General features: G+C 37.8%; 1 protein-coding gene across 1 annotated transcript in view; it reads right to left on the reverse strand.

Annotated features, from left to right (window-relative positions):
• TIAM2 (TIAM Rac1 associated GEF 2) overlaps positions 1–13,240 on the reverse strand; it is a 194,820-nt gene that overhangs the window by 75,342 nt on the left and 106,238 nt on the right. The window contains 2 exon segments of the mRNA XM_042473306.1: positions 4,416–4,580; positions 11,799–11,870. Of these exon segments, the coding sequence (XP_042329240.1) occupies positions 4,416–4,580; positions 11,799–11,870 (237 nt within the window).

Consider the following 13,240-nt stretch of genomic DNA (forward strand, 5'->3'; position numbering starts at 1 on the left):
GCAGTGTAGCCCTGGTCTCCCTCATCAACCTTCTCTCAATATTTTGTGCATCTAACTTTAGCAGAGATATCCTAGGCCTATTTTTTGTGCAGCCATGCTGCCACCACCATGAAAAAAGACAGGCAGTTTTCTAGGTCACACACCCCATAGCTCTGGTTCTGATGAAGATGCCATGGAGCCAAGCACATATGAAATGGATGGTGGGGAAGAGTGTATCAGGTGGCAGTCACCCTCTCTGACAATGGAAGAGTCACGTGCATGCAATAGGTAGCCTGGGTTGCTACCTCCACTCTTCTGGTCATACAAGGTGCATCCTGGATACCCTCTTGTATGAGCCCTGAAAATGTCAAGTCCATCATACTAGAGTAATTTTCATGAGTAGTCTGCCTCAGTGGGTTTCTGTCCTAGTCTCTCAAGCCACTCCTGTGATTCCTGAACCAGGAAACAGTTGTGAAACAGCTCTCTCCAAACCAGGTTAGATGATGAGTTTCATCCCTCAGCTGTAAGGGAAAGATACGTTGTACAGCAGTAGGAGTTAACAAATGTACAGCAAGATAACAAAGTATGCTGCTCTTTTTAATGTGCTTGCATTCTTTATATTAATATATCTTCTGTGGATTATCCTGGTTTTGATATTCTTATATGATTGTTTATATGATTTAGAAACAAATTAATATTTTGTTGAATCTAATCAGCAACAAACCTAGACAAGTTTGTTCACACAAGTATAAAATAACAAAATTAGCATATAATGGTAAAGCTTGACAATGGCACTTATTCCACAGTTACAGTAGGATGATTTAGATACACAGAAGCCAACAGGAATGAAGCAGCTTTTGTAGTCTTCTCCCTTTGCCCAACCACCCTTTCACCAAACACAAATATACACAAATACCACAGACATTCAAACACCACAGTGTACTAAGGAATGAAGATGCCCAACACTCACCAGAGAAGTATGGAAATGTAAGAAAAAAGAACTAGGAAAGATGTAGCAGAAAGGAGTCAGCATTAAGAGACTGCTTATGAAAAAATTTAAAAATATGCAGAATAGAAAGGAAGATAAAACAGAAAAAAGAAATTAAAATAACCTCAGGTCAATGAAATGATATGCATTGAAAAAGAAAAAAAAATAAGAATAATGTTTATAACTTGATATTTTACCACAATATAATGATTAAGTAATCTGTTTTCATGAAGTATTACTCAGTCTTGGACAATTTTTTTGTACAAACAAAAATACTGTAGGTTTTTTGTGGGTTTTTCGGGCTATGTGGCCATGTTCTAAAAGAGTTTTCTTCCCCATAGCTTGAAAACCCCACAAAAAAGTATGGATGCCGGCCATGAAAGCCTTCGACTCGACATTAAAAATACAGTACTGTATTCTCCTTGAACTCTTTCATCTACATTTGAAGTTGCTGATACCATCTAGTGGTCACACATATATTGCCAAAAAATAGCATTCCCTATTAGTTCATAACATTGTATATTTGTGGATGTTATGTGGCTTCCAGTGGGCTCTGATTTATTGTGACCCCATCATATAATTTTCTTGGTAAGATTTATTCACAAGAGGTTTGTCATGGCCTTCTTTTGAGGCTGGAAGAGTATAACCTACCTAAGGTCACTTGTGGACCTCCATGGCCAAGGAAGGTTTTAAAGCCTGGGCTCCCAAACCATTACCCTGACTCTTAACATTGTAATTAAAATAAAAAATTGTTTTTTTTCCCCTTCCTTTACTAACAAATGTATAAAGATGTTAAATGCTTGGGTTTAAGTAATCAGATTATCAAAGTAGCAGTAGTAAATTATTATTTCCTAATTTTATAAATGGCAACATTGTAAATGCCAATGATAAAATTGGTCAGTAGTGGAGGACATTTTCAGTAGTGGAGGATAAAACTGGGAAATAATAATTTACTACTACTGCTGCTTTTATAACGTGTTTAATTATACCTGAGGTTATTTAATGTCTGTTAGTAAATCCAGGATTTTTAAAATTCTCTTTATTTCATGATATAACTGCACAATAAAATTTTACTATATAATTACTATAAACATGTCAACAGCTTTTTGTAGGCAGTTGCTGTAAAGTAATAGGAAAGGTGGCCTTAATAATACTGTAATAGTGTTCTCCAGTTGTAAAAGAAATTTGAGCCTTCCTTTCCCATTTACTGTGTACAGATCCACGATCTGTGTATACATGTACACAGAATGTACTGGGATGAATATGACATGTGAACATCCCTAATAATATGATCCATAAGAGGAGTTAGCAAACGTAAGCCACAGAGCCAAGTTCTCTTCCTTCCCTGACAATCAAGTAGTGCCTTGTTCCCCCTCCATCCCAGAAGAGCAGTGATTGGAATCATGCTGCCTTCTAGATATTGTTGGACTTCACGTCTATCAGCCCTAAGCAACATAGCCAATGGTGAGGAATGCTGTGAGTTGCCTCTGGAGGGTCTCATGAGTCTGATCTCTGCAAAATAAGCACAGTTAAGCAGCTAGGCACACTATTAAGTGCATTCAGTTCTGCTTCACTGGGGCTCAGAAGTTCTTTCAGAATTCAATATAGATTCAGTGTCAAAATATACGTACTCCTTGGGAGGTTGAGTTATTTTTGGCCTTTGACTGTACCTGCAAACTTATGCTATTTGTTTGAGTCTTTATAACATGTGCCTTAGTTATATTCCATCTGGATTACTGCAATGCATTCTATGTGGGGCTGCCTTTGAAGACTGTTTGGAAATTCAACTGGTCCAACGAGCTATAGTCAGATTGCTAACAGATTGTTGGTTCCAGAAAGCACACCGCTCCCTTGTCCCCAAAGCTTCACTGGCTGCCAGTCTGATTTCAGGCAGAATTCCAAGTTCTAGTTTTGACCTATAAAGCTCTATATAGTTTAGGCTCAAGTTATCAAGAATTATGTCTCCCCATACAGGCCTGCCTGAACTTTGATTATCTGTGGGGAGAGGAGCCTTATCCCTATCCAATTGCCTTCAAAGGCATGGCTGGGGAAAACAAGGGGAAAGGGCTTGTATGTGGCTGCTCCCACAGAACTTCCTCCATATGGAAGTTAGGACAGATCCTCCTTTGCTTTCCTTTTGATGGCAGTTAAGACCCTTCATTTCCAGCAAGGCTTTGGAAACTGATTACAGTGCACCTGTGTCATATGTGGACGTGCCATATGTGGCTTCCAGCATACGCTGGAAGCCACGCTGTTAAAAAGCCTCCCGCATCCAGGAAGGAGTAATGGTGCTGTACTTTTTTAAAATTCTGTTTTAAAGAAAGATTTTAATTGGTTTTAATTGTGTTGTTATTTACTGTATATATTAGACTATAAGTTGACCTCATGTATAAGTCAAAGGCAGGTTTTGGGGCCAAAATTATGGATTTAGATATGACTCATGGATAAGTCGAGAGCAAAACTTGGAGGTATGTAACAAAGGATGCAAAGGATGAAGAAAAGGAAAACAGTGCCAGAAAACTTACAAAATTCCAGCAGTCATAACTGTTTATGCACATACTAAAGGCTTCATGGATAGAAGAATATAAAGGGGAGGTGAGTTCTTCCAGAATAGATTACACTCTTGCCTTTCACTAGGGGATAATTCCTTATTTAATATGAATTAAAGTGCAGTATAGTACTTACATTGACTCGTGGATATGGTGACTAAGGTTTTGGGAGTCAGTTTTTTGACTAAAATTTCTAAACTTATATATGAGTATATACAGCAATACTGTTTTAATCTTAATTTTATAAGTTTTATTATACTCTCTACTCTTTCTGTAAGACATCCAATGAATAAGAGACAGATAAGTCACCTTTACTCAGGTCTTGAAAACTCAGGGCCATAACTTACTTGATTGAGTATATCCACCTGGAATGAATACCTTGCCTTACCTTACCAAGCCATATTGTATTTTCTAATGGGTCATGTCTTCTCATAATATGTTATGTTATTATATTGTAAAACAGTCAATTTACATAGTTTTTTGTGGGGTTTCCGGGCTATGTGGCCATGTTCTAGAAGAGTTTATTCCTGATGTTTCACCAGCATCTGTGGCTGGCATCTTCAGAGAAGATCTGAAGATGCCAGCAATAGCTGCTGATGAAATGTCTGGAATAAACTCTTCTAGAACATGGCCACATAGCCTGAAAAACCCACAAAAAAAACATGAATGCCGGTCATGAAAGCCTTCGACTTCACCGCCAATTTACAATTTTAGAGGAGGTAGGAAGAGGTTTAATATTTGATATGTAAGTTAATGGGAGACTGTATCATATATTTTCCTATCAACTTGCACACAACCCTTTAACCTTGCCTACACCCTACCATTTGCAAAAATAACAAGACCATAAAGATGTAAATAATGGGATTTAAGCAACTATAGAAAGGTGCAGAGTGACGTACCTTGCATGCCATTGTCAAGACATCATCTACTCTGTGTTCTGACTTGAGAGTTAGTATTAGCCCTTGGCCATTAGGAAAGCGAACAAACGATTGGATATCCCAGGCATTTTCTTTTGCAGTACTCTCTGGAGCTGAATAGTACACATTTAGAAATTCATCTACTTTCTGCCGAGGAGATAAAAAAACAACAACACTTTAATACAGTAATAATATCAAACATATGTGTCCATTCTCTAACAAAAATATTACAAATGATCACTAGTGTCGCTTTTACCAGCTGTGCATGCTGGTATGATAGTATCTTATAAAACAGGTCAAGGCAAATTTCAGTCTTGCAGGATATACTTTGTCTTTTCTTAGAAGAGTTTTATTAGAAGCCTAAGATCCATCAACTAGTGCCAGGTGCTAAAGTCATACAGTTAGGAATGAAGAACTCTACCCACAGAAAATTGTTTTGAGTATCAAGACTGAAAGGGAATTCACATTAATTCCACACCAAAATTTATTCCTGTTATGTCAAGCTGCCTTCATTTCAACAGTACCATCTGGAAAGGGAGTCATTTTGTTGCTGCAATTCTATGTAGCAACTGGGAGTCAGAAATCCTTGTTGAATTACTGTAACATATGCTGATGTGCTTCCCTATCCCAAGCTATTTTCTGCCCATTCCCATATTATTACACTTGACATTTTAAAAGAGGAGCAAAGGCCATGAAGAAGATAATAGGAAGAACAATGTATTATTTTATATATCTCCCCCCCCCCAAAAAAAAAGCCATGCCCCACTTTTTTCTGTTCCCAACATGCTGCAGCTTCAGCTGGGAAAGGAATTATAGAACAAGCAAGCATTCACTCACAATTCACTGCACCACTGGCCACTATTCCAGTTATGCATTTATCACAGGGTAGGCCCTTGGTATCCACTAGGATTAAGTTCCAGGATTCCCTGTGGATACCAAAATCCATGGATGCTTAAGTCCCATTAAATATATTGGGGTAGTAAAATGGTGGCCCTTATATAAGGTCTGCTGGAGAGACCATCTCTCTCCTCCACCTGGGAAATCAATACATTATGGGAAGACAATATACTGTGAGAAACCCTTCCTTGCTGTGCACTCTGTTTGTGGACTGCTCCTCCATTTGAAGCTTGAGGTGGTTGGATCATAGTGGCAAGATAAACATGCATTTTTTAAAATTAAAAGTCAATGTGACCTAATTGAAATTTTCCAAAATGTATGTGGGCATGGTTTTAAACTATTTTAATGACTAAAGCTGTTTTAATGGGCCAGACGCTGTGGCATCTTAAGGGACCAGAAGCTGCGGCAAAGCTGTGCTCCAGTCCTTAGGACTGGAGCATGGCTTTGGTGTGGCTTCTTAGGATTCATGCATCATTTAAATAGCATACCTCCAAAGTGACCTAAAGCAGCTTTATTTTGGCCTGTCTGTTCAGGCCCATTGTTATGGTGTTGGTTTTTTAAATGCTGTTGTGTGCCTTCAATTCATTTCTGACCTATGGCAACCCTAAGGTGAAACTATCATGAGATTTTCTGGAGCTAAGAGTGTGTGATTTCCCCTTGCTCAAGGTCATCCACTGACTCTCCATGGCCAAGTGAGGAATCAAATCCTGGTCACCAGAGTCATAGTCCAGCACTCATACCACTACACACATTGGCTCTCTCAACTTATTTTTATTACTTCTAATTTTACAGTGTTTTAACTATTATATTGATTTTACTTCTAGGCCATTCTGAGGTCCCAATATAGGAAGGGCAATATAGGGTGAGCATTAATATTTCAATTCATAAAATAAATCAGAATTCAGAAATACAGTGGTTTATTTTAATGAATTGCACATTGACAAAATTTCTTTGCAACAAAAATAAGTTATCTCTGTATTTGAAAACCACAGCTTACTAAACAAAGATGGCGTTGTTCCTTCCCAAACCACAGATGAAGCTTTGTTAAAAAAATTCAACATAAGTGACTTTTAATCCATTTATTAAAAGATTATTTCTTTATCACACCACAATACACTGAACAGGAGGCTTACATTTGAATGACAATATTTGTTTACACAGAAGCAGGTAAAGCAAATCAGGACATAATAAAGCAATTTCAGGCTGTTTACATTCCACTGAAATCAATGAGAACTGAGGTTGCACTGATATCTATGTGACACACAGCCACACTACTTGTTAAATTAAATTAAAATAAAAGTAGATGCTGTATTTTTATGGATTTAGAGGTGGATTTGATTTATATTTCACACACACACACACACCTCATGAGGAGTATCAGAAGAGGTCTAAAACTTCCCTTAAGCCACATTAGATTCTCTTGTCCATTCTATTTTCTGCAAGTGACAGCATTTGCCGACCTTGGAGCTGGTGTAATACAAGACTGGGCTCTTAATGAGGGCATGTTAAAGGGGGGTGGGGGGGGGGGGATTCAGATCTAGGTCTAGCCCAACATGCCCCCAATATGCCCCTAAAATGCCCAAATTTCCCCTGAAACAAAGTTGTCTGTAGGCTTACAATTAAACTTCCAATTATGTTAATTTTTCTCTTCCCACCTCTCTTTGTAAAGTGTGCCACATTTGAGTGCTCTCAAATGGCAGTAGGGCTTCTCCATTAAAAGGAAGCCAAACAATCAGTGAAAATTAACCTAGCTATGTTAGTCTGGAATATCAATATGGAAAGGGATCTTACATCACCTTTGACACTATGTGAAAGAAGTTATAGCATAAGCTTTCATAGGACCTTTATCACATTAGCGAAATCCCGCTGAGAAATGGGATTTAAAGCAGATTTAAATTAGAAAAAAAACACAAATGCGGGAAGTTTTTCACACGACATTCCTGCAAACGTGAAATAACGCGAAGATAAAGCTAAGACAAAAGGGGCAAAAACAGCAGCTTTTTTACTTTCAGGAAGTTCTGAAAGTAAAAAGCTGCCATTTTTGTCCTATTTGCCTTCGCGTTGTTTCACATTTGCAGGAATGTCATGTGAAAAACCTCCCGCATTTGCAGGTTTTTAAAATTTAAATCTACTTTAAATCCTGTTTCTCAGCGGGATTTCGCCAAGTGTGATAAGGTTGATAGACTTGGTCTACTTCCTTAGATGCAAATCAAGTCTATGAAAGCTTATACAGTACTACAACTTCCTTTGCACTGTTAATCTCAAATCTAAAGCATTATATAAATAAAGCATAATAATAATAATAATAATAATTGTGCAACAAGATCCCTTTCCATACTGATCTTCCAGAGTAACACGGCTAGGTGTCTGAATTCTACATGTAGTTTCAAAGTTGCTGCTGACAGTCCTTAGAACTGTTCACAAAACCCTCTATAGTCAGTATCAGTTTTGTTATTTATTCTGTGCACTTTTCAAAATTCAAGAAAACTGCAAATAAGAACTATTTGACTTGTAACTCTTTCAATAAGTTCTAGTACACACTTTACACACTTATTTCTGTTTTAAAAAATCATCAGCAGAGGGCAGTGTAAGTCAATACTATCCAAACAGAGAACTTTAATACTGTGTCATTATGCTACACGTATTTTAAAGACTTTAAAAAAAATATTCCAGTTCTGTTATTGTAAAAATTATTTCATTGCTGCAATTGCACTCTGACAACAGAAACAATACTATTAATACTTTATAGACTAGGTTAAGCAACAGTGGAGTAATAAAAAGGGGGTGGGGGTGGGGGGAACCGATCTACAAAAAGAAAAGAAATTCATCCACGAAAACAAATTCCAGCACTCCTTTCCACCCAGGGTCAATCCCTTCTACATGGCTGTGATGTAAGTATGAAGACAGGCATCCATTCTGAGTGTGGCAAGAGAAGTATGAGCACACATTTCCTAAATTATAAACCTCTTATTTTCATTGTAGTAAACCTGTCTACATTCAGACTACCTTCACTACTTCCCAAAACAGATGGGGTAAAAGTGCTGCCTTTAGGCTGATCTTGGGGCATGGTGTTCAGATGATGCACACCTCCAGACTGGGCCAAAGTTGTGCCATGGCCGCCTAAGGTGGCCCAAACATGGCCATAAAAGGAGCACAAAAAAGTGCTCTTTGCTGGTGGTCCATTGTGAACTGTGGTGGCAGCCAGCCTCAGGACCATGGTCTCATGCCAAATGGGGAGTGACCACTGGTGGAGTGGCCAGAGGACACCAGTCTGCTTGACCCCTAATCAACCTTCCCCAAGCTATAATTCTTAAAATATATGGGACTAAAACTACCATCCTCCCTAGCCAGCATGGCCAGGTTGTCCAACAGACCTAGAGAATACCAGGTTGAGGAAGACAACACCTTTTGGAGATCTTTGTTCTCATTCTATAAGGCTCTTTTGTCAGAACAGATAGAAGTGGTGTTTTGGTGCAACATAATAGACAACCTAGTCTGATTCATTTGCCTAGCCCAACATTCACATCAGTAATGGCTAATGGCTTCCAAATCAGGGTGGCAGTGGATCTGTTCCAGATCTTATTCCAGACTTTAAAAGTGCTATCAAGATGCTGAACTGATCTCCTTTAACGTCTGGAATAAAACCCAAGGTGGTCATACCAATCCACAATGGTCAGTCATACCATTGATATGGAAGACACCGGGTGCTACTGACTCACATAGTAACCAATATTCAAAAGCTGTTTTTATGTTAGGATACAGGAAATAAACCCTTTTCCTTTAAAAAGTGTTGATGGAAACATTTTCTTAAAAAAAACTGTTGGTTGTGCTCAAGAGATGATTGCTACATCTACATTTTCCATCTTCAAATTTAAGGGGTTGTGTTTCCCCCCCCCCCCAGCTATGTCTGCCCAGTGAGTAATCCCACAATACTTTATTCATTCGTTGCCACACCAAGTTTTGACAACATATTCAGTTTTCCAGAAATGTATGCCAGGACTGTAGAATGTACTGTGCTATGCCACGGTGTTGCTTGAAGAGCAATAGGTCTCTTCATGATTTGTCCTGCCTTTGTTTGTCACCATTTTTATATGAAACACCTCAGAAAACATACATGGAACATTTAATTAGGTTGTGCTTCAGTAAACCCACCAGGAACTTTCTTGTAATGGCTTGATTTTAATTTTCTTTTGGCTTCTCTAACAAAATAGTCTTGTTTCCATCCACAGTGGTTTTGTGAGTTATGATGAATCACTTTTTGAGTTGTTGGATGAGGCATTAAGAAATCTACAAAAACTTCAGCAAAACCTGATACCCTGTTATTCAGCTTTTTTCAAATGTACACAGAAAACTAGGTGTCCCTTATGTGGGATGTCCCTTAATTCAGGGCTGAAAACCTAATCTCTTACAGCACTGGCTGAGGTCCTTTATTAAAAGCGATATCCCTTATTTGAGGGATGGAATATTGTCTCCTTTTAAAATAGGCTGAATGGGGTGCCAAAAATGCTGTATTTGGGGATGTGGGCATTTTGAAAAAAAGACTCAGGACTGTTGATGTATGCCAAAAATAGAAACCAAGTATGGATTTTCATAGACAGAAAACTATGCATCATGTAATTTATGAATGTGGGTAATACACTATTTTTATAGAAAAATGCATGGCTAAGTTAACGGAAATCAATACTTTCATTGGTATTTAGATAGAACAGAAACTTGTTAATAGATACTTTCTAACTATCAGTCTCACATGTCATGAATTCTGACCATCCCTTATTGCTGTTTTTAAAACCTGGCAACCCTGAAGCAAACAGAACTCCTAGCCTTATTCATTTAGAAGACACAAGACCAGGAACTCACACAGCAAAGTATGTTCCAAAGGAGGAATAATTTGGCTCCTGAATCAAAGCTCATTATAAAATTTATAGACTTTCCCCATCTATTCTGAAAACCACTAGAGCTAGGCACATAGAAGCAAATATTCAAATATAAATTTAAGAGCACAGAATACATACTGCTATATCTGGGGAGGAAATACAAAAAGATAGCAAAGTACCACCAAAATTCCTAAGGCAAGCAAGCTTTTGTTCAAATCTGAAATGATACCTTAAAACATTATCATTTCAAATGCCGGCTTACTCTTCCTGGGTAAAACAATACACCTTCACTCAAAAATACTTAGCACTAGAAGAATTCTATTTGCAAGAATTTCCACTTTGGAGATGGGAGTTTTCTGTGTGTTCAGAGTCTGCTGCCACATTTTATTTTATCTTATTCGAAGGGGGAGTAATATGCCTTTTATAAAAACAAACTAAAAATGCTGTTAAAATTTAAAAACTGATACAATATGGGAAATAACATGTGAACTTGATAGTGCTTCTAAGGAAGAAAGGAAACTAAAGAGCTCCTAAGGAAAAAAGAGAACTAAAGAACTCAGGACAAAAACAAAGTCCAGAGTCACACTACATAGCATTAGTTAGCTCTCTTTGTGATATTAATGAAGTGTTCACTCATAAGATCTTAATTTACAAAATATTTTTTTCTGCCCTGTTGCCTATTTGAATCAAACAGAATCTACATAAATAAGACCTTTTTTGCAGGAAAAATGGTATTACTAGTACCATGTCGCAAAACAGAAGTGGGCAAACTCTAGGTTTCAGGTTATCAGATGCAATATACTTTCGAATATCAGTTGCTGATGAATATGAGATAGAGAGTACAGTTGCATTCATTTTCTGCTTATGGACTCCCCGCAACAAACCAACTGTTTACTGTATGAACTTAATGTTGGATTACATAAAACCTTTGATCTGATCCAGCATAGCACTTAGTTTTTACCAGTATTGGTGGACATGCTGGTTTTCTAGCTAGTGTCTAATGGATAGAGAAATAGGTGATGTGCACTCCACCTGCTTTCCAGAATACTCTGTAGACCCCAAACCCTCAGGAGTTCTTTGGCAGTCAATTCTACGTAACCTAAAGATGAGACGTTTGAAAGCTTATACCACAAACCCGCCCAGATTCTTGGTGATTGGGTGGGCTATAAATAAATCTTTATTATTATTATTATTAGATGTATTTGAGCTAACCTTTCAAAAGATGTACCCCAACCCCACTGTATTAACTGCAAAATAATAAGATTTTAACATCCATGGAGCAGAAAACTGTGTCAATAATGCAAGTAGCTAAGAACCCCAAAAATAATTGAAGTGTGTCTTGTAAACATTCATGAAGATTTGTAAAGTAAGAAGATAGATCAAATAAGACTCCTCTGTAGAAGTTTCTTTTTTTCCCCATACACTTACATGTTACACATTTAACATACTGAACTACTACAAAAATCCACAAAAGAGCAATATTCAACCAAAATGCACAAATTTTGAATTTTGTTTTGTTTTGCTTTATGGCCAAACAGCTAACCCTGAATATGTTAACTATGACAGCACAATTCAAAAATTTAGTTTATCTTACCTCAGTAGAATTATTGGAATTCTGAGGTAGTTGTATTCCAGTAAATCCATGCATTCCCGCTGAGTCAAAAATCTAATTCAAAGAAACACAAAGTTTAATATGAACAAAGCATTTCATAGAATCACTGTTCTAACTGCAGAAGAGGATGAGAAGCAATAATGTATAGGTATTTGAATCCACTCAACTGCACAACAGTTACCCAGTTCTAATGTGGTTGCAGTCATCTCATGTGCCTATGCAAAAAACAAAAACAAAAGCTACATCCTTGCATACCTCACAGTGGTATTCCAACATCTTGAATTCTCCAAACCCTGCAAAATCATTCCAGATGACTTTGTTATAGCCCCAATACACAATGCTATCAGAGAACTCTCTTGACAGTAAAGAATGATATGCAGACATTGGACTTGGACTGGGGAGGAAGCAAGGGAGAAGAGGGTGGGATTATGTTAACCAAGTAAGAAGAGAGCACAGCTTCCTTCCTGGTCAGCTGCCTGGCACAATCACTTTGGACAGGCTGTTTCCACAATCAAAAGCTGTCAGAACAACATATTTGCTTTCCCAGGGACCTTTTGCTAGATAGCTTCTGAATACCTCAGTTTTTCTCTTTGCCAAGCTTTCCAGTAACCTTCCACTGAGAAAAGTGGAAGGTGGTACATTATCTCTGATTCCTGCTATACCCTCTAAGAATTGCATGAGGGATTAAGATCATGACAAGTGCTCTCTTTGTACCAGCAGTGACTAATGAGGGATGAACTGGTTTCAGAGGAAGCTTATCAGAAGCACTGCCCACAACCAACTGATGGTTGGAAGGGAGCTCTATCTGAACTGAATCCCATTCCTTGGAAAACAGTTTACTGGAAGGAAAGGAAGGCAGCAAAGGATTAAAGAGTGGACAGCCACATGTTGTGTCAAGTACAGTTTCAAAGGTCATTCTCTTGACCAATCTGCTATGCTCTAAAGAAGCATTTTACAATAGTGTCATTACATCTTTACCTTTAACCCACCTGTGTTAATATTAATACAATTATGTGCTCACAGTTCACAGAAATTCATTAAATACTAAGACAAATTGTGTAGTACTAAATTCATTCTCAATATTTCTTTTCATACAGTCATACTTTTCCTTTGATGAGTACAATTCTAGTAAGCAATGGCTGATACCAAGATCAGGATGACAGCAGATAATGACTTTGCTCTTCATTAAGCAAGACACCAAGCTGCTTTTTAAAGAGTATTCAACACCAACAGCTTTTTGATGCAACTTGTGTTTGGCAGTTGGTACATACATATGATTTCCAAGGATTAAAATATGTAAAGGATTGGGAGTAAGCTACAGCATTGTTTTCTCACGTAAACTCATCTGCCCTACCAACAAATGCCAAGAAACTTGGAAACAAACCCTCAGCATACTTATGAAATCCCCTGTTCACCACAGCCAT

Source organism: Sceloporus undulatus, chromosome 1, assembly GCF_019175285.1.
Source record: "Sceloporus undulatus isolate JIND9_A2432 ecotype Alabama chromosome 1, SceUnd_v1.1, whole genome shotgun sequence".
NCBI lineage: Eukaryota > Metazoa > Chordata > Lepidosauria > Squamata > Phrynosomatidae > Sceloporus > Sceloporus undulatus.